General features: G+C 47.6%; 2 protein-coding genes across 4 annotated transcripts in view; one reads left to right on the top strand and one right to left on the bottom strand.

Annotated features, from left to right (window-relative positions):
- The window catches only part of LOC140731971 (serine/threonine-protein kinase 38), a 106060-nt gene extending 100787 nt beyond the window's left edge, over nucleotides 1–5273 (bottom strand). The window contains exon 1 of one of the 3 annotated variants that reach the window (XM_073054014.1): nucleotides 5132–5273. The gene's annotated coding sequence lies outside the window, so the exon portion shown is untranslated. Of the gene's footprint in view, nucleotides 1–5127 lie in introns of all 3 variants that reach the window. The other 2 variants (XM_073054010.1, XM_073054011.1) reach the window with 2 other exon arrangements.
- LOC140731974 (patatin-like phospholipase domain-containing protein 2) overlaps nucleotides 4333–23774 on the top strand; it is a 191555-nt gene continuing 172113 nt past the window's right edge. The window contains exon 1 of the mRNA XM_073054018.1: nucleotides 4333–4513. Coding sequence (XP_072910119.1) covers nucleotides 4444–4513 — 70 coding nt within the window. The 5' untranslated portion in view covers nucleotides 4333–4443. The remainder of the gene's footprint in view (nucleotides 4514–23774) is intronic.

The raw sequence follows: 23774 nt of genomic DNA, 5'->3' as shown, positions 1-23774 counted from the left end.
GTTATTCCTTCAGCACCAAACATCAGAATAAAATTCAGGAGAAAATACAAGAGTCAGTCTTTCAACCAGCCCTCTCGACAGATATAAACACATTTCAGAAATCATTGAGTGTGGGTCTTCAGGCTCCTGTACCTCCTCTCTGATCGCAGTAATGAGAAGAGGGCAGGTCTCAGGTGGTGAGTTTCCTTAATGATGGATGCTGCCCTTTTGAGTCACCATGTCTTGAAGATATCCTCAGTGGCGGGGAGGGTTATTCCCATCATGTAGCTGACTGAGCCAACATCCCTCTGCAGGCTTTCAATCCCGTGGATCGGAGTCTACATACCGGATGTTGATGCAAACAATCAGAACGTTCTCCACTGCATATTTATAGAAATTTGCAAGTCTTTGGTGACATACCAAATCTTTTCAAACTCCTAATGAATATAGCAGCTGTCGTGCCTTTTTCACAAATACATCAATGTGTTGGGTCCAGGATACTGACCCCCAGGAATTTGAAACTGATCACCCTTTCTACAGTTGACTCCTCAATGAGGATTGATGTGTGTTTTCCCTATTTTCCCCTTCCTGAAGCCCACAATCGATTCCTTGGTTGTGTTAATGTTGAGTGTGAGATGGTTATTGCAACTTCACTCAACCAGCTGGTCTATCTTACTCCTGTACACCACCTCTTTGCCATCTGAAATTTTACCAACTATGGTGGTGTCATCTGTGAATTTGTAGATGGCATTTGAGCTGTGACTAACCACACAGTCATGGGTGTAGAGAGAGTAGAGCAGTGGGCTAAACACACATCCTTGAGGTGCACCTATATTGAACCTGTAAGGGAAAGACATTATTTCCAATTCAACTGATGAGGAAGTCAAGGGTCAAACTGCAGAAGGAGGTACAGAGGTCCAGGCTTTGAAGCTTATTGAGGAGATGATGATGTTGATACTGAGCTGTAATCAGTAGACATCAGCCTGACATGTGTTTGCTGTTGTCAACATGCTCCACAGTGGAGAGCCAGTAAGACTGCATCTGCTGTTCACCTATTCTGGTGATAAGCAAATTATAGTAGGTCCAAGTCCCTGCTTAGGCAGGAGTTGATTCTAGCCACGACCAACCTCTCAAAGCACTTAATCACAGTAGATGTGAGTACCACTGGGCAACAGTCGTTGATGCAGCTCACCCAGCTCTTCGGCACGGGTATAATTGATGCCCTTTTGAAGCAGGAACCTCAGCCTGCATGCTCCAACCAGTTGGTTGGCACAAATTTTTAGTACCTTACCAGTTACATGTTTGGGGCGCGACACCTTGCAAGAGTTCAGCCTCTTGAACATGTTGTGACATCAGCCTCCGAGACAGAGCTCACAGGATCACTGGATACCGTGTGGGGGGGGGGGGGGGGGGTTCATGAAAGTGTCGTGTATTTCTCCCTTTCATTTATGTTGAGCTCGTTGGGGGTGAACCATTGCAACCATTGGTACTGCATGTTGCACCTTACAGTAAATAATGGCCTGCAAACCCCGACGCTCTCTCTGCTCTAGGAGCTTGCTGGGAACAGCCAAGTAGAGAATGACAGTCCCAGCGCAGTGCAGGAGCATATAAATGTTGGCAAGAAGTCAAACACCAGTTAAAGCCTCAGGCAAGCCACCTGCATCTGTCCCAGGATACAAGCATTTGATCATTTCGTTTCATCTGTCAGCACTAATACTCTCACAGACACAAAGAAATTAATGTGTAACTAAAGTCTCCTTGCCTCCAGTCCGCCTCTCCACACATTGCTTCCTTCTACCTCAGGACCTCATTGAAATTCTGGAATTGTATCACCTCACCCCCTTTGACAACCTACACTGTGGATTGCCTCATACTCAACCCCCTCAGTAGGGACCTGAAAAGCCCGCAGGCATACCACCAAAGATCCTTACGAGAGAGTTTGAGGGCTAGCTGTTAGGACTGACACACTAACACCAACGTGAGCAGGCCAACATGAACAGGACATCCACGAAAAACCAACGCCAACTCCAATGGATAGGTCATGTCATCCAGATGCAAACTGATCCTTCACTCCCAGTTGAAGGAAGGTCGGCGAGCCCCTGGTGGGCAAAGGAAACGCTTTAAAGATAACATCAAATTCAACATTAAATCTAAAAACTGGTAAGACATTGCACTCAATACACACCTGGAGGAAATCTGTTCAAGAGGGCACTGCGTTACATGAAGCAACCTCAACAATGCTGCAGAGGACAAGGGGCAGCTGTGAAAGGAGGGACTGAACAACTGAAAGACCCAACCACTGACCACAGCCACCACTTACTCTCGCCCACACTGCACCAGAAGATGTGGATCCTGGATCAGCCTCCACAGTCACTCGAGGACAACCCTTAGGAGAACAGCATACTCGATTCGAGTGATCTCACTATTATCCCCTAAGACATTGGATGACCTCTTTAAAATCTGGAACACCACACAGACCACTGGAGGAACTCAGTGAGTCAGACAACATCTCTGGAGGGGCTAAAAGAAAGCAGTCCAAAAGGCGGGAGGATCCAGGTGAGGGGGAGTGGTGAGGGCAGGGTGGGAATGGCGCCAGAGGATAAGAGGTGACAAGAATGTGGAAGGGAGTTGGGGAGAGAAAGCAGAGGGAGGAATATGTGGCTGATGGCCAGATGGAGAGGGTGGGGGATGGGAAAGAGAGAATATTGGGGGCAGGACAATCAGGAGGAGAAAAGAGACAGAGGAGGACTGGAGGTTTGAGAATTCAACAGGTTGGACCGCGTCTGGCCTCAATTTGGCTGTGGAGGAAGCTTGGACAGACAGTACAGTACAGGCCACTTGGCCCAAAATGTCATGCCGACATTCTTAATCTACTCAAAGAACATTTGCACCTTTCCTCCTACATAACCCCCCACTTTTCTATCATTCAATCTAAGAGTTTCTTTAATGTCCCTAATGTACCTGCCTCTACCCACCACTCCTGGCAGGTGGTCCACGCACCCACACACCATTCTGTAAAAAATAGCTTACAGTCCCTCTGATAACACCCCTATACTTCCCCCAGTCACCTTAAAATTATGCCCCTTCATATTAGTTATTTCTGCCCTGGGAAAAAGTCTCTGTCTGGCCATTCAATCTATGCATCTTGTGCAGCTCTATCACATCCCCTGCCTTACTCGACCATAGAACATTACAGAACAGAAACAGGTCTTTTGGCCTTTCTTGGCTGTGCCGAACCAATCATGCCCTTTAATCCGGGTAAAATCCTGGTAAGTCTCCTCTGCACCCTCTCTATATAGCTTCCACATCCTTTCTATACTGAGACTACCAGGAATGAAACACAAAACTCCATGTGCTGTCAGATTCACCACTCTTTGGCTAAAGAAATTCCTCCCCATCTCTGTTCTAAATGGATGTCCCTCTATTCTGTGGCTGTGCCCTCTGGTCCACACTCTCCCACTATTAGAAACATCCTGTCTGCATTCATTCTATCTAGTCCTTTCAATATTCGATAGGTTTCAATGAGGTCCCCTCTTCATTCTTCTAATCTCCAGCAAGAACAGGCCCAGAGCCATCAAACACTCCTTCGCATACATTAACCCTTTCATTCCTGGAAATATTTTCATGAGCCTCCTCTGAACTCCTTCCAATGCCAGCACATCCTTTCTCAAAATTAATACTAACATGGAATTCTTTCGCTCTACCGAGGCCTTTAAAATATTCTTTTTAAAAAAAAAACGCCAGTGAGTACAGGCCCAGAACCATCAAACGCTTTGGGCACTCAATCTGTTTTAGAAATAAGGCAGCCGGACTCCACAAGTCTCTCCAGGATGAGGCCTAGTCAAGTTTAACCACAGCGCAGACTACACTCAGGATAAAGTCCCACCACTGTCTATGGACAACAGGGGTGAGGTACCTACCAAAAGTCTACCCCCTACCTCCACCAATTAGGCTCACTTTCTCAATAAGAAAATTGAAGAATGCTAGACATCTGAAATAAGACTAAAAATGCTGGAAGCACTCAGCAGATCTGTACAAGGAGAAACAAGTAATGTTTCAAGTTGAGGGCCCTTCACATGTCCATTGGTATACCTGATCTGAAATTCAAAGTGTTAAAAGGTTTCTTTCTTCACAGATACTGCCCGGCCTGATGAGATCCATCTTTTGCCAAGCATAGAAAGAAACAGTTCAATAAATCGGAGACCACAGTGAATTCTTTTCCTCCTCACCTTCCTAGAAAACCACAATTTCTCACGGGCAAATGACCGTTCATGAAAACAGTACCTAGTCCTTCAGCTCGGCACCTGACAACTGAGAACAGACCCAAGAAAATTCAACTTGAAGGACGCTCTGGACAATTGAAATTCTGGCTGAGATGCAAGAATCTGTCGCCTTACAGAAAAGGAACCTAACAATTTCCTCCCATAGTCCGGGAATTAGCGACCCGAAGGCCTATTCTGAAGAATGGGAAGTAGCAAACAAAGTAGCCTGGACATGAGGACATCACTTACCAAACTACAAAGCTGCTCCGGAGGTAAGACTTGTGACCTTCACCACTAGTTTGTAGTGCTCAAATATTACAGCAGAGCTTGTACATCTACACATACAAAACACCTCACATTCATAGCTGAATATGAGTATTATAGTATTATATGAATCTAATAGCAGCGAGATCAGTAAATATATAAATAAAGACAGACAAGCATTTATATAGGTAATATTAAAAGGGGCTTGGAACTCCCGACGAACACTTAAAACCAAAGAGTGCACGGAATACCAATGATAACAAGGCTGTCTGAAAGACGCAGATAAATCACAAAGAAGCAGCTCGGTCAATAATTGTGATCAATACTTCTGCCGATAATCGAAGTTCACTGGACGCCTGGAATATGATATCAGGCAGCCAAGTGAAGGCCTTCACTTCCTTACCCCAACCACTGTCCTCCCCGTCCACCGTCTCACCCCAATCCGGGACCGGGCAGGGCCTTCCCTTCTCAGCCTCCCTCGGCGCCAGCCCAGGTGCGGCCCACCGCTCCCGCCTCGGTCTCTCTCTCTCCCTCCCGCTAGCTCCGAACGCCAGGGCCTGGAGCCCGGGCCCCGGGAGTAACCGTGCCCGCGGCGCCCTCCCCGCTGTCGTCGCTCACTTACTCACCGGGCGGCGAGGGCGAGGCCTGCGTCGGCTCTGTCCCCGGCTCCTTCTCACTCTGTCCCCGGCGCCGGCGCCGCTCCACTCCGCTTCGAGCCGCTTCCGCTTCGGATGCTCAGCCCCGGCTCGCTGCGCCCCCGCGCGGCCCCGCCACCCTGCCCGACAGCCCATAATAGGAGCGGGCCCCGGCAACAGGGCCGCCCTTAGCAACCGGGCACCGGGGGCTGCCCTCTGCAACCGGAATCTCCAGGCTGTCCCGGGCTCCCAGCAAAGTGCTGAGGAGCTCCGCAGGATCTGAGGGTCATCAGCAGGGTATTCCCCACCCCCAGGGACTTGCCCCTGGGTCTGAGACGGTCTGCAGTGACCAGCAGAGTCCTGTGGGTCATCACCCCCGGGGTGACCAGCGGAGTCCTGTGGGTCATCACCCCTATTGTTCCAGCAGAGTACAGTGGGACATCACCCCCAGGGTGGCCAGCGGAGTCCTGTGGGTCATCACCCCCGGGGTGACCAGCAGAGTACAGTGGGACATCACCCCCAGGGTGACCAACGGAGTCCTGTGGGACATCACCCCCAGGGTTCCAGCGGAGTCCTATAGGACATCACCCTCAGCGCAGTGTTGAGGTTCCCAGCAGAGTGCCGACAGACATCACCCCCAGGCTGACCTGTCCCAGAGTCTGAGGGTGTCCCCAGGACCTTGCAGAGTGCCAAAGGACATCACCCGACAGTTTCAGAATCCCTGAAGGTGCCAGCACAAATAGATACAGGTGGTGAGAAAATCATTGTGGGTACTTGCCTTCTTTAGTCAGAGTATCAACTTCATACTTGTATTTAGATTCTGCACGTCTTCTATGAAGTTATGGAGTATAGAAACATAAAACAGTCCAGGATGTTGAGCCAACCTTTTCCCTCAGATCAATCTAACCTTTCCCTCACGCGTTGTCCTCCATTTTTCTATCATCCATGGTTCTCCAGGGAACCCCTCTGCACTCCGCTGAATGTGGTTCCCCGTCAGACCCCTCAGAACCACTAGGCTCTCCACCATCAAAGATATCTTCAACAGGTGACATCTCAGGAAGGCAGTATCCATCATAAGGACCCTCATCATCCAGGTCATGCCCTCTTCTTATTACTACCTTTGGAGAGGAGGTACAGGAGCCTGAAGACCCACATTCAAAGATTCAGGAACAACTTCTTCCTCTCTGCCAACAGATTTTTGAACAGTCCATGAACACTACCTCAACATCCCTCTTTTATTTTGCACTATGTATTTATTCTGTAGCTCAGAGTATGTCTTAAGTCTTTGCAGTGAGTGTACTGCTACCACAAAACAACAAATTGTATGACACCTGTACACTTGCTCGTTAATGCCAATATCTAATCAGCCAATCAGGCGGCAGTCGCTCAATACATAAAAGTATGCTGATCTGGTCAGGAGGTTCAGTTGCTGTTCAGACCAAACATCAAAATGGGGAAGAAATGAGATCTAAGTGACCTTGAATGTGAAATGATTGTTGGTGCCAGATGGGGTGGTTTGAATATCTCAGAGACTGATGACCTCCTGGGATTTTCACACTCAGAGTTTACAGAGAATGGTGCGAGAAACTCAAAAATATCCAGTGAGTTGTAGTTCTGTGGGCGAAAATGCTTTGTTAATGAGAGAGTTTTGGGGAGAATGGTCAGACTGGTTCAAGCTGAGAGGAAGGTGACAGTAAGTCAAACAGCCATGTTTACAGTGGTGTGCGTGGAAGATCATTTGTGAATGCACACCTTGAAGTGGATGGGAGACAGCAGCAGAAGACCAAGGGCATTTATCCAGTGGTCACTTTATTAGGTGTAGGGACCTAATTGGTGATAAGAAACCTGATTCTGTTAAACCACCAGCAACGATTTAGAGTTAGGTTCCTGAAAGTGCATTCACCCAAACATCATCACCATCAGACTCAAAAACAGTCCCTTTCCCCAAACAGTAAGGCTGGTCACCACCTCCACCCACTAACTCACCCCTCCACACCCCCCAGCCACCATGACTTTATCATTTCATAGAAAATCAAATGCTACAGCACAGGAACAGGCCCGTTGGCCTGCATTGCTTATCCTAACCCATTCAGTTAATAATTAAATGGCTAACTAAACTAATCTCTTTTGCCTACACAATGTCCATATCCTTCCATTTTTCCCACATTCCTGTGCCTATCTAAACATCTCAAAAAAGTCCCTCATGTGTCTGCCTCTGCCACCACCCAGGCAATGTATTACAGGCACTCACCACTTACCCCTCACATCTCCTTTGAAATTACCCCCTCACCTTAAATGCATACCCTCCGGTATTAGACATTTCAACCCTGGGAAAAAAGTGTGCTATCTATTTCCTGTCAGTGTCACCTTAAGTTCAGACCCCCTGTGCCTAACGTCACTTTATGAATAGACTATCAATCTACGTATATAATCTATCGTAAGTAATTATATTTAATTTTTTTAACATTGTGTTCTTTATCTCATTGTGGTTTTTTTATTCCACATCAGATCCAGAGTAACAATTATTTCATTCTCCTTTACACTTGTGTACAGGAAATGACATAAACGGCCTTGAATCTTGAGTCTTAAATCAAGAATGTAAAAGAAAATAAAGGGAAATAAATTGGTAGGCCCCCTACTGGCAAAAAATGGAAATGCAAATAAATGGCAGATTAAAGACCTGAAGGGTCTTGGTCCGAACATCGACTGGTTGTTCACTTCAATAGAGGCTGCCTGACCTGCTGAGTTCCTCCAGTATTTTGTGTGTGGATTGCTTTCAATTAAACACATATTTTGGTTCCTCTTTCATGGAAACAGATACAAAAGTAACTTCCTAAGAAACTAAAGAAAGGACAAATTAAAGGAAATTAGTGTTTGTTTAAAAAGAATGTGTTGAGGATGCACTAGCCAATAAATCTCCAGGGAATTGGAGTCTGTTTCCAGGAGTAATAAAAGAGTTAGCGGTGGTTGTCACGGAGTCCCACAGTACAGTAATGACATTTGAGTCTGCCGTTCCCTCACTGTCCTGATAACCCGTTTACAGCTGATCCCTATGGTTTGATCAGATGAACAACACTTCCACCCCCACCACCCCACCCTGCCCACTGACCCAGGAGATTTACAGCCTTCATCCGTCTCCTTCCTAGTTCTGATGAAAGAAAAGCTGAGCTTGATGAAGGGTCTCGGCCCGAAATGTTGACAGTTTATTCACCTCTGTAGGTGCTGCCTGACCTGCTGAGCATTTTGTGTGTGTTGCAAAAGATTAGCTCTGTTTGTCATATCTACATCGAAACATAGAGTGAAATGCGTTGTCTGCATCAATGACCAGCACAGAGCGTGCTGGAGTCAGCCGGCGTCGCAATGCTTACAGCACCAACACGACATGCCCACAACTCACTAACCCTAACCCAAGCAACACCTCCAAACTGCTGGCGGAGCTCAGCAGGTGGGGCGGGGGATGAGACCGTCGACATTTCGGGCCGAGACCCTACACCAGGACTGGAAAGGAAGGAGAAAGAAGACAGAATGAGAAAGTGGGGAGGGGTAAGGGGTGCAAGCTGGCAGGTGATAGACCAGGTGAGGAGGGAGGTGGGCGAGAGGGAGGGGGGGATGACGTGAGAAGCTGGGAGGTGATAGGTGGAAGAGGTAATGGGCAAGAGAAAGAATCTGATAATAGGAGAGAAGAGCAGACCATGGGAGGATGGGAAGGAGGAAAGGCAGGGAGGAGAAAAGAAGAGATAATGGGGGGGGGGAACAGTGTGGGGAATTGAAGAAGAGAGAAGGTAGGGAGTAAAATTACCAGAAGGAGAAATCAATGTTCATACCATCAGGTTGGAGGCTACCCACCCAGGATACGAGGTGTTGCTCCTCCAACCTGAGCGAGGCCTCGTCGTGGCAGTGGAGGAGGCCATGTCAGAATGGGACTGGGGATAGGAATTAAAATAGCTGGCCACTGGGAAATCCTGCTTTCCTCCTTCTGCAGTCAACAAACACCTTCTTGGTCTTCCTGCATTGAGTGAGAGGTTGTTGTTGTTGTGGCATCATTCAGCCAGATTTTCAATCTGCCTCCTGTTTGCCGAAACTTCACCATCTTTGATTCTGCAAACAATAGAGGTCTCATCCGCAAACTTAAATAAGGCATTGGAGCTTTGGTTAGCCTGCAGGGTAATGTAATGTAACACAATTCACATCCACTGACATTGAGCTGAGGCTCACTTTAAGAGGCTGCTTTGATGTGATGACATAATTACGAAAAGGACTTTCAGCACGCTTTTGTGTTCAGGGTTTGGATTTCAATAAACATGTTGTTCCATTTTTCTTAAACTTAAAATCCTCAATGTTGTCTTATTTGTGAGAGCCTACACTGGTGACCCTGATGATTCCAGAGTTATTGAACATGTCAGCAAATGCAGTTGCTTTGAAATTGCCAGAGTTTTAGGAGCAAAATGCCGTCACTTAGGTTGTACCAGCCAAGGCCAAATTCATGCTTCGAGAAATCACTGCCGATGACACCAAGTGCTACTACTACGTGGCAGCTTTGCTCAGAAACTCCACGGCTGTGAGAGTGGTGAGTCTGCTTGATCTCCCGCCTGAACACAATAAATAGCGACGGCTGAAAGCTCACCTTTTGCAGTCTTTTGGACTTTCAGAGTCTGAGCACGCCAAATCAGTTGCTCTCCTTGCCTGGCCTCGGTGATGCTATAGCCCTTCAGAGCTGATGGACCACATGCCATCTCTCCTGGAAAATCACCATCCTTGTTTTATTTTTAGAGAACTCTTCATGCAGCAAATTCCTGAACAAGTTCGCTCGCTCGCTAATGCACCTGTAGAGGTCTATAGGAAGCTTGTTAAATGGCTGATGGTCTACACTCAGCCGGGCAGCGGTGCATCATTCCCCCTCCTTTCTCTTCCTCAATAAGCCCAGTCAGCAAGGCCCCCAACATAAGGACACCCCCACCCGTAAAACAGACAACGCCGGGCCTGTGCTTTTACCACACTCGCTTTGATGTAAACGCTAGGAAGTTCCAACTGTCTTGCAGCTTCAACAGTGCCAGCACATTGGGACATCAGAGGTCTGCGAAATCCAGCTGCCAGGGTCATCCATTGATCATTACGGACACCCTTTCAGGCCAACGCTCCCTGTGTGTCAAGTGAGTGTGCTGCCAGCAATGCCTATTAATGAGAAGGAAGAAGAGTGATGAAATCTCGCTGGAGGCTGCTAACGGCAGCACGATGCAGACTTACGAGAAACGATGGGCGACCCTCTGCTTCAGTGGGTGATATTATACATGGGACTGTCCTGGCTAAAGTGGCTGGACCTCTGCTTGGTACAGATTTCCTGTCTGCCCAAGGACTGTTGGTTGATCTTAAGAACTGCCGGCTTGTGGATGTCAAGGACTTTGGGTGGTCACCCTGATCCCCCAGTAAGTTCCCCACAATGACTGTCAAGCCCTGATGCGCACTGCTGCACGTGAGTTTACTCGACTGCTGGGTGAATTCCCAGACCTCACCAAGCCCACACTCTCCACTACAGTCCCAAAACACAGGGTTGAACACCACATTCCCACAACTGGCCCACCAGTCCATACCCGCATGTGTAGACAGGACCAGATGAGCTGGTGGCCGTGAAGACTGAGTTTACCAACGTGGAAAGACTTGGAATTGTACACGAATCGAATAGCCCCTGGGCTTCACCCCTCCCTATGGTCCTGAAGTCTGATGATGGTTGCTGCTCATGTAGTGATTACCGACGCCTTAACGAGGCCACCGCCTCCGATTCTTACCCAGTCCTACACAGTCAACACTCTTCTGCACGTTTAGCCAGAAAGTTAATTCTTTCCAAAGTCGATCTAGTTGTGGCTACCACCAGGTGCCCGTGTGCTCAGAGGACATTCCCTAAACAGCTGTGATAACCCCGTTTGGCCTCTTAGAGTTTCTGACCATGCTGTTTGGGCTGAAAAATGCAGCACAGACTTTCCAACAACTGATGGACTCAGATTTAGAATTAGAAGATTTAGATTTTCTTTTTGTTTACCTGGATGACATACTTATCAGCAGTGCGTCCAAATCCAAACATGTATCTCATCTCCTCATACTTTTCGAGCGCTGAAGCCAAGACGGTTTGATTATTAACTCTGCTAAATGCCAGTCTGGGTCATCAACCATTGACTTTCTCGGCCATCCCATCTCTGCAGAAGGTGCAAAAGCCTCCGGTCAAAAGAAGCCACTATTATGGATTTCTCACCTTGCTGCTTCAGACTATGCTGCGGTTGCTGTGCAAGAACAGTTGGTCGGAGGCCTGTGGCAGCCTCTTGTCTTCATTAGCCAGCAGCTCCATCCCCCCAAAAGCAAGTACAGCATGTTTGACTGTCAGCTTCTCAGTCTCTATCTGGCTATTTTTGTTTTCTTCTAGAGGGTCACTATTTCACAGTGTTCGTTAACCACCACCCTTCATGCACACGATGGCCAGACTATCAGACCCTTGGTCTGCACAGCAGCAATGCCAACTGGCCTACGTATCCGAGCTCACAACCAATATATGATGCCGTGGCTGATTGCCTCTCACAGCCAGCCACTGGGGCCGTACACATAGGGGTTGACAATGCCAGCATGGCAGCGAGCCAAGTTACTGACCCAGAGATCCAGGCTTAACGAACAGCAGTGATGGGCCTGTATTTGGCTGACATAAGTTCGGGGAAGCTGAGGTTGCCCTCCCCTGTGATCTCTCAGCCGGTTGCCCTCACCCCATAGTGCCCGCAAACTGGAGGTGGACCGTTCTTGACGACATGATCTCTCACATCCGGGCTGGAAGGCCTCACAGAAACTGATTACACTGAAGTTAGTGTGGCATGGCCTTAGGAAGGGTGTGCGTGATTGGAAAGCAGCTTGTGTGGAGTGCCAGCAGGTAACCTCGAAACTGATGGTCTGAGGCATTGATTTCTGCAACTTTCAGTAATTTCTCCCCCCCTCCCTGCCGCTCTCTCTCTTTTTCCATTCCCCACCTGGTTAAAGACAGAGACTGGTTCTAGATGGAGAGAATTCTGCCTGGGGCTCAATGACAGGGATCTGTTCTGGAACCCCTGCTCTTCGTGATTTCAATAAAATACTTAGATGAGAAAGGGGAGGTTTGGTTTAGAAGTTTGCAGATGAATGAATGTTGGTGGAGTTATGGATAATGTAGAAGGTTGCCATAGGTTACAACAGGACATAGACGGGATGCAGAGCTGGGCTGAGAAGTGGCAGATGGAATTCAACATGGAGAAGTATGAAGTGATTTGCTTTGGAAGGTCAAATTTGTAGGCAGAGTACAGGATTAATGGTAGGATTCTTAGCAGTGTGGAGGAACAGAGGTCTCTTGGGGACCATGTCCACAGATCCGTCAAAGTTGCTGTGCAAGTTGATAGTCACCTGGTCACCTGCCAGCTTGTCCTTCTCCCCAACTCCCCACCTTCTTATTCTGGTTTCTGTTCCCTTCCTTCCCAGTCCTGATGAAGGGTCTCAGCCGGAAACATCGACTGTTTATTCTTCTTCATAGATGCTGCCTGACCTGCTGAGTTCCTCCAGCATTTCGTGTGCGTTGCTCTGGGCTTCAGCATCTGCTCTGTTTAAAACTATTTCAGCAGTCGTGGGAGAGGCGCATTAGCTTGATAAGTTGTGCAGATAGCCCACTCCTCAAATGGCCTCTGTTTCTGTGTGCAGTGTGCAAACAAGTGCTGTGAATTATTCCTGGTGAAGGTTGTTGGTGGGAGTTCCTGATGGAAATGTAGTGGAGAATAGGTTCCACAGTGATAATCGGATGATGAGATTGCTGTGGGAGCTGGAATAGACTTTCTTCATCCGTTTTGTGTCCTGTTTACTGTGTTTTGCCTTAGTGTCAGTCTGACAGGATTTGCAATCATAAAGACGACTCGGAACATAGTGAGTATGGTAAATAAACCATCTTTCCTGCTTGACTCCTGTGCACCAACCTTTCTAAATACAGTGGATTTCAACTTCGTTTGACTGTATTCATGTATGGTTGAATGATAATTAAATCTAAACTTAACTTCATTGGGACATGGCTAATCAGAGCAGCTGCTTAATTGGGTCAACTCTTAAAGAAAAAAAACTAATTGAGAAAAAAGCCAGGACTCTGTTTTATTTGGGACTGTTGGCCAATTAATTGTGGCAGGACACTTGTCAAACAGTATCTAACTAGTGTCAGTTGTGTGCACCTGCATGACTGTTACACACTACACCGTGCTTCAAGCAGACAGTTTTAATTATCATCAGTTTGCATGTTTTTGTATTCAAAAATGCAACAATTTTTGCCACTGTTAGTTGGCGAGAAATAAGTAGTGAGACCATTCAGAACCGTTTTGCTCACTGTGGTTTCAAGCATTCAGGGTTGGAGATGCCAGAAATAGTCTGGAGTGAAAATGAAACAATTCTGTTACTTCAACAAGTTAGGAACTACGAAGAACTTGAAGCTATTGACAATCATCGTGAATGTTACAATGAAAATGAAGATTTAGAGGATGCAATCATTGATAGCATTATCAATTACCTACACTAGGTGCCTGTACTGGTTTTGTTCAACAAAATAACACATCAGCAGACACTGGATTCCTCCTTTGATAACCGTTAGGAGCTAATACACAGTTTTATAGTACTTTTGTAGTATTGGCAGTGTTCTGTATTTCATTCAAACTCTTCCATTGTATCCTGGCTAATGGACTACCTGACTGGCAGACCACAGTTTGTGCAGCTTAAGAGCTGAGTGTCAGACATGGCTACAAGCATCACTGGGGACTGTATTGGCTTCCTTCCTGTTTACCCCATATACCTCAGCTTCAGATACAACACTGAGTCATGTCATCTGCAGAAACTCTCTGATGACTTAACAATAGATGGGTGTGTAAAGGGAGGATGGATACAGGATACAGGGCCTTCGTGGAGGACTTTGTCAAATGGTGCAAACTGAATCATCTGCAGCTCAAATCAGTAAGACAAAGGAGATTGTGATGGACTTTAGGGTTGCCTGTACTGCTCCCTGTTACTATTAATGGTGAGGATGTGGATGTGGTGAGGACCTACAAGTACCCGGGGGTGCACCTGGATGACAGACTTGAGTGAGCACCAACACAGAGACTGTGTACAAGAAGGGCCAGAGTCACCTCTACCTCCTGAGGAGACTGAGGTCCTTTGGAGTGTGCAGGTCTCTCCTGTTGTTGCCAGTACAATATTCTACATGGTGGTGTGCTGGGGCAGTGGCATCAACACGGGTGATGCCAACAGGCTCAATAAACTGATTTGAAAGGCTGGCTCTGTTATGGAAGTTAAACTGAACACACTGGAGGCTGTGGTAGAACAAAATACCCTATGGAAAATCCTGGCAATTCTGGACAATGTTTCTCACCTTGGCTGAACTAAGACAACTGCACTACTCCAAATAGACTGAGACAACTGTGTTACTCCAAAGAGCACTATAAGAGTTCATTCTTACCCTTGGCCATTAGGCTCCATAATGAGTCAACCTATAGCCGGGGAAGTGATGACCCCCTCCTGTTTTATTCTTTCTACTTCTCTTCTAATATTTGTATATAGGTATATCTGTGCATTTGAAATGCTATGTGACAAAGTAATTTCCTTTAGGATCAATAAAGTATCTATCTAATTTGTTCTTCAGTTAAACAGTAGTTTGCCTTTTTTATACATTTTTAACTTTACGAGAAACTTTGGCTAATTGGGGAGCTACTTAATTGGGCCAAAAAGTACTGGTCCCGATGTGTCCCAAATCCACTGTATTTACAAATGTGGCAAAGATTTTATTAGTGTTTAGTGTGGGTGGGCTTTGTGTTTTCCTGCATCAATTCATAAAATTAGTTGAAATAGCTTCTTCCATCTTGAGATTTTGAAATCACAATCAGAATCAGGTTTATCTTCCTGATGAAATTTGTTGTTTTGCAGCAGCAGTACAGTGCAAAACACAAAAAAATACTATATTTTATAATATTCTATTTCATTTTTAAAAATCAATAAATAATGCAAATATAGAGAAAAATAGTGAGGTAGTATTTATGGACCATTCAGGAATCTGATGGCAGAAGAGAAGAAGCTGTTTCAAAACCAGTGAGTGTGTCTCTTCAGGCTCCTGTACCTCCTTCTTGATGGTGGTATTAAGAAGAGGGCATGTTCTGGGTGATAGGTGTCCTTAATGGCAGATGCTGTCTTCCTAAGGTATTGCCTTTTGAAGGTAAACACAAGAGACTCTGCAGATGCTGGAAATCCAGAGCAACACACACAAAATGCTGGAGGGACTCAGCAGGTCAGGCTCTATGAAGCTCTGTGAAGAGGAATAAGAAGTCAACGTTTCAGTCTGAGACCCTTCATCGGAACTGGAAAGGAAGGGAGAAGGTACCAGAATAAAGAGGTAGGGGGAGGGAAAGGAGGATGGCTAGAAGGTGAGTGGCAAATCCAGGTGGGTGAGAAAGATAAACAGCTGGAGAGGAAGGAATCTGATAGCAAAGGAGAGTGGACCATGGGAGAAAATGAATGAGGAAGGGACTGAGGGGGATGACATGGGCAGGTGAGGAGGAGAGGTAAAGGGCCAGAGTAGGGAATGGAAGAAGGGGGAAGGGGGAGGGAAAAGATTACCGGAAGGAGAACTATGTGTTCATGCCGTCAGGTTCGAGACTAGCTGGACAGAATATGAGGTGTTGCTCCTCCACTCTGGGAGTGGACTTATCATGGAAAAAGAGGAGGCCATAGACTGACATGTTGGAATGGAAATGGGGATAGGAATTAAAACGCTTGGCCACAGGGAAATTCCGCTTTTGGTGGATGGAGCAGAGGTGTTCAACAAAGAGGACCCCCAGCTTATGACAGTTATCACCAGTATAGAGGAGGCCATATCAGGAGCTCTGGATGCAATAGATGACCCCAATAGATTAGCTGGTGAAGTGTCGCCTCTCCTGGAAGGACAGGTTGTGGCCCTGAATGGTTAGGGAGGAGGAGTATGGGCAGGTTTAGCATTTCAGTTGCTTGCAGGAATAAGTGCCAGGAGGGAGATTAGTGTGAAGGGGAGGTAAAGATATGTTTGGTGGTAGCATCCCGTCAAAGATGGCAGAGGTTGTCGAGAATGATGTCCTGTTGAAGATAGGCCTTCACATTCAATACATTACTCTTACCAACTATCCACTCTCCGCTCCTATCAGATTCCTTCTTTTCCAGCCCTTCAGCTTTCCCACCCACCTACTTCTAGCTGGTCCTCCTTCCCCTCCTTATTCTGGCATCTTCCCCTTTCCTTTCCAATCCTGAAGAAGGGCCTTGGCCCGAAAAATAATTTCCATAGGTGCTGCCTGACCTGCTGAGTTCCTTCAGAATTTTGTGTGTGTTGCCTTTATAAGGTGTTCTCGAAGCCAGTAAGGCCAGTGTCCACAATGCAGCTGGCTGAGTTTACAACTTGCTGCAGCTTTTTCCAATCCTGTGCAGTGTGTGCCCTCCATACCCTCTGGTGATGCAACCAGAAATTATAATAGGAGTCTCACCTTTTGATTAAAGTATTACAGCATTGTATTAAATCAGAATCCTTGCTCTCAGTGAAACATTGTGGTGTCGTGTGAAATTCTCAGACACCGCATCAGGTTTAATTTTAGCGTGTCTCAGTGACCATCTACTCACACGTTGGACAGCTGTTTCATGGTGAAACTGAATCTGGGACAAATGTTCCATGAACCACATTTAGGTTCATTCCCAATGAGTCTTCAGTTACACCGAATCGTTCACTGGAAAAGTACACTGGACTGAGCACATTGACTTTATTGTAAAGTTAGGGAGATGGTGGGCAAGATTAGGGTGGTTATGTGGTGATGAGAATTGGTATGTCACTGAAGACCCTCGCAAATTTCTACAGATATACTGTGGAGAAAATTCCAACTGGCTGTGTCACTGTCTGGTGTGGAGGGGCCACTGCACAGGATCGGGAAAAGCTGCAGAGGGTTGCAAACTTAGCTAGCTCCATCATGGGCACCAGCCTCAAAAAGGCAGCATCCGTGAGAAAAGAGTAGCCAACGTTCTGGGCCGAGACCCTTCATCAGGAAATCAGGATTTCTCAGCCCGAAATATTGACTACTCTTTTCTCACGGATGCTGCCTGACCTGCTGAGTTCTTCCAGCACTGTGTATGTAAGATTTCTAAATGGACAGTGAACCAATGAACACTACCTCACTATTTTACTCCCTCTCTTTTTGCACTACTTAATTTTCTTTTTTAAACATACTGTAGCGATGTGCTACACACAGCGCTGAAATAACGACACGCAGTCGGTAAGTCATTTTGAGACTAGTTTATTCAAACTTCGCGGTGCTGGCATTTAAATCCCGAGCGCCCGCCCTCTCCGGGCGGAAATGACGTCAGAGGTGCATTACCAAAGTCTCCCCCCGCGCGCTGGCTATTTGTGAGCCGGTTCGCCTGCGCAGAAAGTGAGTCGCCACATAACCCCCCCCCCCAGAACTGGCGATACACCCCCCAATGTCCACAGTCTGGATCGGCCTCTGTTTGGGAGGTCTGCCTCTGCGCCGCGGTGCCTGAACCTCGACCAGCTGCGCCAAGTCCACATGGGCTGGTTTGAGTCGGTCCACCGTGAAAACCTTCTCTTTCCCCCCAATGTCCAGAACGTAAGTGGACCCGTTGTAGTTGATCACCTTGAACGGCCCCTCGTACGGCCGCTGTAGCGGTGCCCAGTGTCCGCCCCTTTGTACAAACACAAACTTGCAGTTCTGCAGGTCTTTGGGTACGCAGGTGGGGTTCTGTCCGTGCTGTGAAGTTAGTACGGAGGCCATGTTGCCGAGCCTTTTGCGTAGCCTGTCCAGGACTGCTGCGGGTTCTTCCTCTTGCCCCCTTGGGGCTGGTATGAACTCTCCTGGGACGACCAGGGGTGCGCCGTACACCAACTCAGCTGACGAGGCGTGCAGATCCTCTTTGGGCGCTGTGCGAATTCCAAGCAGGCCCCAGGGAAGCTCGTCCACCCAGTTAGGTCCTCTCAGGCGGGCCATGAGAGCCGACTTCAAGTGATGGTAGAAATGCTCCACCAGTCCGTTCAACTGTGGGTGGTAGGCAGTAATGTGGTGTAGCTGCGTTCCCAACAGGCTGGCCACAGCCGACCACAGGCTGGAGGTGAACTGGGTGCCTCTGTCGGAGGTAATGTGGGCCGGTACCCCGAAGCGTGCTACCCAGGTTGCGATCAGTGCTCGGGCGCAGGAATCGGCAGATGTGTCGGTGAGCGGGACCGCCTCTGGCCACCTCGTGAACCAGTCTACCATAGTTAGGAGGTACCGCGCTCCTCGGGACACTGGTAGGGGGCCCACGATATCCACATGAATGTGGTCAAACCTCCGGTGGGTGGGTTTGAACTGCTGCGGCGGGGCTTTGGTGTGCCGCTGCACCTTGGTTGTTTGGCACTGCGCGCACGTTCTGGCCCATTCACTGACCTGCTTGCGAAGTCCGTGCCATGCGAACTTGCTGGAGACCAGCCGGACGGTTGTCCTGATAGATGGGTGCGCCAAACCGTGTATGGAGTCGAAAACTCGCCGCCTCCAGGCTGCTGAGACGATGGGGCGAGGTTGGCCAGTAGCCACGTCGCACAGGAGGGTCTTATCACCTGGGCCTACGAGAAAGTCCTGCAGCTGCAAACCCGAGACTGCAGTCCTGTAGCTGGGCATCTCGTCGTCTGCCTGCTGCGCCTCTGCCAGTGCTGCATAGTCCACCCCCAGGGACAGGACCTGGAGAGTGCGTCCGCCACGACGTTGTCCTTCCCCGAGACATGCTGGATGTCCATCGTGTACTCGGAGATGTAGGACAGATGTCGCTGCTGGTGAGCCGACCAGGGATCGGACACCTTCGTGAATGCGAAGGTCAACGGTTTGTGGTCCGTGAATGCGGTGAACTAAGAAGTACCTGAAATGCCGGATTGCCAGATACAGTGCCAACAGCTCCCGGTCGAAAGCACTGTACTTGAGTTCAGGTGGTCGTAGGTGCTTGCTGAAGAACGCCAAGGGTTGCCAGCGCCCTTCGATGAGCTGCTCCAGCACCCCACCGACTGCTGTGTCGGATGCGTCCGTTCTGGGGTGCACCAGCATCGCGGTATCTGCCAAGGCTTCCTTGGCTTTAACGAAAGCGGCCGCGGCCTCCTCGTCCCAAGTAATGTCCTTGCCTTTACCCGACATCAGGGTGTACAAAGGGCGCATGATACGGGCTGCTGAGGGGAGGAAACGGTGGTAGAAGTTCACCATACCAACGAACTCCTGCAGGCCTTTTACCGTGTTGGGCCGGGCAAAGTGGCGGATCGCGTCTACCTTGGCGGGCAGAGGTGTTGCCCCGTCTTTGGTAATCCTGTGGCCCAGGAAGTCGATGGTATCGAGACCGAACTGGCATTTGGCCAGGTTGATCGTGAGGCCGTATTCACTCAATCTGGCGTAGAGTTGATGAGGTGGGACACCACTGTTCGCTGGCCTCCTCACTCCTGCCTCTGTGTTGTGTGCGCCCCCCTGCCGGGCCTGGTCTGGTCCGCTGTTGGGCGCGTGGCCTGGTAATCTGACTGATGGACGCCACGCTCTCCCTCTTGGCTTTCCACAGCACGTCTGCCCGGGCCGCCACCTTCCGGGGGTCGCTAAAATCTGCGTCGGCCAGTCCTCGGACAGTTGCTCTAGGAACGCTTGCTCGAACATGAGGCAGGGCTTGTGTCCGTCAGCCAGGGAAAGCATCTCGTTCATCAATGCTGACAGCAGCCTGTCCCCCAAACCGGCCAGGTGAAGCAGGCGGGCACCCCGCTCACGCCGCTTCATACTTGCCTTCTTCCGGGGGCGACTGTATGAAATCCGCAACCTGGGCGGCCTTCTCCTGGTCAAGGGCGTTCACCACGTGGTAGTAACGCGTGGAATCAGAGGATATCTGCCGAATCTGGAACTGGGCTTCTGCTCGGCTAAACCACACGCGTGGTCGCAGCATCCAGAAAGTCGGCAGTTTGAGCGAAACTGTGTGAACAGATGAAGAGTCGGTCATCTTTGGTCCAAATCCCGTTCGGACCGTCGGGGTCACCAATGTAGCGATGTGCTGCACACAGCGCTGAAATAACGACACGCAGTTGGTAAGTCATTTCGAGACTAGTTTATTCAAACTTCGCGGCGCTGGCGTTTAATCCCTGGCGCCCGCCCTCTCCGGGCGGAAATGACGTCAGAGGTGCATTACCAAAGTCTCTCCCCGCGCGCTGGCTATTTGTGAATCAGTGCGCCTGCGCAGAAAGTGGGTCGCCACAGTACTGTAATATATTGTAATTTATGTTTTTTATTATTATGGCTTGCAATGTTCTGCTGTTGCAAAACAGAACATTTCACGACATATGCCAGTGATATTAAACACGATTCACATTCTGGTGTATACGGACTGCTCAATGGGGCGTGTGAAACTCAGGGAAACGCGGTACTGACGTAGAATTCCAAGTGCTCTGTGCCTGGAAAATTAGCTGAAGGCCGTGTTGCTGAGAACAATGGTGTGAGATTCAAAATTAAGATGTGCGTTTCTGAAAGAGGTCTGGGTTAAAGTCAGAGGACAAAATGTGATTTAATTATGTCTGGGTTAAAGTCAGAGGACAAATGTGATTTAATTATGTCTGGGTTAAAGTCAGAGGACAAATGTGATTTAATTATGTCTGGGTTAAAGTCAGAGGACAAATGTGATTTAATTATGTCTGGGTTAAAGTCAGAGGACAAATGTGATTTAATTATGAATGCAGAAGCCCTGACAAGATTAACTGTTTGTGGAATCATTGAAGTCCTGAGATATGGACTATTGTTTTACAGAAATGTGTAAAAAAACAACTCCAAATATGGAATGGGAAAACACTGTGTACCTCCCGAGTCAGGGAGGGGAGGGGTAAGGAAGAAGGATAAAATCTGCTGCCCTGTAAGGTTCAGGGTTCCCTTCTCTGAGGGGGCCCAGCTCTGCAGAACTGTTAATAAACTTTGTTTCCTTGAATTTGTCTTGAAGCCATTATTCGGGAGCGTGGCTCGTTTCTGACAAATGGTAAACATTTTTCAAACAGGAATGAGGCAGACAATGCTACAGACAAGGGACAATGGTTCTTTTTAATGCCAAATGCCTTAATTTGTGTTCGGGATAACATTTCACATTTGGCAGATGAAGTGAAATTAAGAAATGAAAGCCACAGAAAAGTTTGCTGGAGGAACTCAGCAGGTCAGGCAGCATTCGTGTAGGCAAAGGGACTGCTGATATTTCAGGGTGACACCCTGCATCAGATTGAGTGTAGAGTGAAGGGAGCATAAAAAGCTGAGAAAGGGGATGGTAGGTAGTAAGTGGAATCAGGTGAGATGTGGGTTGATGTGCCAGACTTGGGCAGAAGTTTTGATACAGTGCTGGGCAGCCTCACACTACATTCCCCCTTCCTTCCCTCCACTAAGCTCCATTTGCTCAAATTCTTTTACTGTCTCCCCCATCACCCAATAATCTCTGTTTTAAAAATCCTCCCATCTCTAGTTGATCCTGCAGCACAGTTAGAAATTGACAAGTATGTGTCATTGTGGGTGTCACGGAGTCGTGGCTGGAAGATCATAGTTGGGACAGGCAGGTAGGCAGAGAGGGTGTTGTGGCTCTGTTGGTAAAAAATGAAATCAAATCCTTAGGATCCGTAGAATCAGGAGATGTACAATCGTTAGATGTAAAGTAAAGGAACTGCCATGGTAAAAAGATCCATATGGAAGCTACATGCATACCTCTGAATGATAGCTGGGATGTGGGCTACAAATTAGAATGGGAGATAGAAAATGCATGTAAAAAGGGCAATGTTGCGATAGTTATGGGTGATTTCAATATGCAGGTAGATTGGGAAAATCAGGTTGATGCTGATTTTGGATCCCAAGTGAGATACTTTGTAGAACGCCCACAAGAATGCTTTTTAGAGCAGCTTGTGGTTAAGCCACAAGGGGATCAGCTATTCTGGATTGGATGCTGTGTAATGAAACAGATTTTATTAGGGAACTAGAAGGCAGTGATCATAATATGATAGAATTCATCCTGCAGTTTGAATGGGAGAAGTCAGACGTATCAGTATTACAGTGGAGAAAAGGGAATTACAGAGGCAGGAGAGAGGAATGAGCCAAGGTTGATTGGTAGGGGATACTAGCAGGGATGATGGCAAAGTAGCAATAGCCCATTGACCTGCACCCAGACCACAGCCCTCCATACCCTTGCCTTTCATACACCCATCAAAACCTCTCTTAAATGTTGAAGTTGAGCTGGCATGCACCACTCGCACTGGCGGCTCATTCCACACTCTCACGATCCTCTGAGTGAAGTTTCCTCTCACGTTCTCCTTTTCACCTTGTACCCTTAAACCATGACCTCTAATTATAGTCCCACCCAACCTCAGTGGAAAAACCCTGCTTGCATTTACCTTATTTGGTAGATGTATACAAAATTATAAGGGGTATCTATACCAAAATATGCCAGTCAGCATGGTTTCCTTAAGGAAAGAACTCATCTGACAAAACTGTTGGAATTTTTTTGAGGAAATAATAAGCGGGACAAAGGTGAATCAGTGGATGTTGTATTCTTGGATTTACAGAAGGCCTTCGACAAGGTGCCACACACAAGGCAGATTACAAAGTTAAGAGCCCATGGTATTCCAGAAAAAAATACTGGCGGGGTGGGAATAAAGGCAGCCTTTTCTGATTGGCTACTGATGACTAATGGTGTTGGGACTGTTTTTTTACATTGTATGTCGCTATTTGGATGAAGGAATTGATGACGGTATGGCCAAGTTTACAGATGATACAAAGATAAGTGGAGGGGGAAATGTTGAGGAAGCAGGGAGTCTGCACATGGGCTTAGAAGTTTAGGAGCATGAGCAAAGAAGTGGCAGATGGAATACAGTTTCAGGAAGTCTATGGTCATGCACTTTGGTACAAGGAATAAAAGCATAGACCTTCTCCCTATGCGGGTAGAAAATTTGAAGATCAGAGGTGCAAAGGGCCTTGGGAGTCCTCATGCAGGATCAACACAGGTTGATTTGGTGGTGAGGAAGGCAAATACATTACCACTTAGAGAGGACTAGAATATAGAAACAAGGTTCTAATGCTGAGGCTTAATAAGGCACCGAATATTGTGAGCGGTTTTGAGCCCCTTATCTGGTAAATGGTGTGATGACATTGGAAAGTTCAAAAATGATTCCAGGAATGAAAGGCTTATCATATGAGGAATGTATGATGGATCTGGGTCTGTACTCACTGGAATCCACTAGAATTACCGTTGAAAGACCTAGATAAAGTGGATGTGGAAAGGATGTTTTATATAGTGGGGAGCGTATAGGACTAGATGGCACAACCTCAGAATAGAGAGATGTCCATTTAGAAAGGAGTTGAGGAGGAATTTCTTTAGCAAGGGGTTGGTGAATCTGTGGAAATTGTTGTAACAGGCGGATGCGGAGACTAGGTCATCAAGGATGTACTTAAGGTGAAGGTCAATAGATTCTTGATAAGTCAGGGCATGAAAGGTTACGGGGAGAAAGCAGGGTAATGCGGTTGACAGGGCAATTGACCAGCCATGATCAAATGGCAGAGCAGATTTGATTAACCAAATGACC

This window comes from Hemitrygon akajei, chromosome 8 (assembly GCF_048418815.1).
Source record: "Hemitrygon akajei chromosome 8, sHemAka1.3, whole genome shotgun sequence".
In the NCBI taxonomy this organism is placed as follows: Eukaryota; Metazoa; Chordata; class Chondrichthyes; order Myliobatiformes; family Dasyatidae; genus Hemitrygon; species Hemitrygon akajei.
The sequence above is the reverse complement of the archived record's forward strand: the minus strand, read 5'-3'. Positions and strand labels throughout refer to the sequence as shown.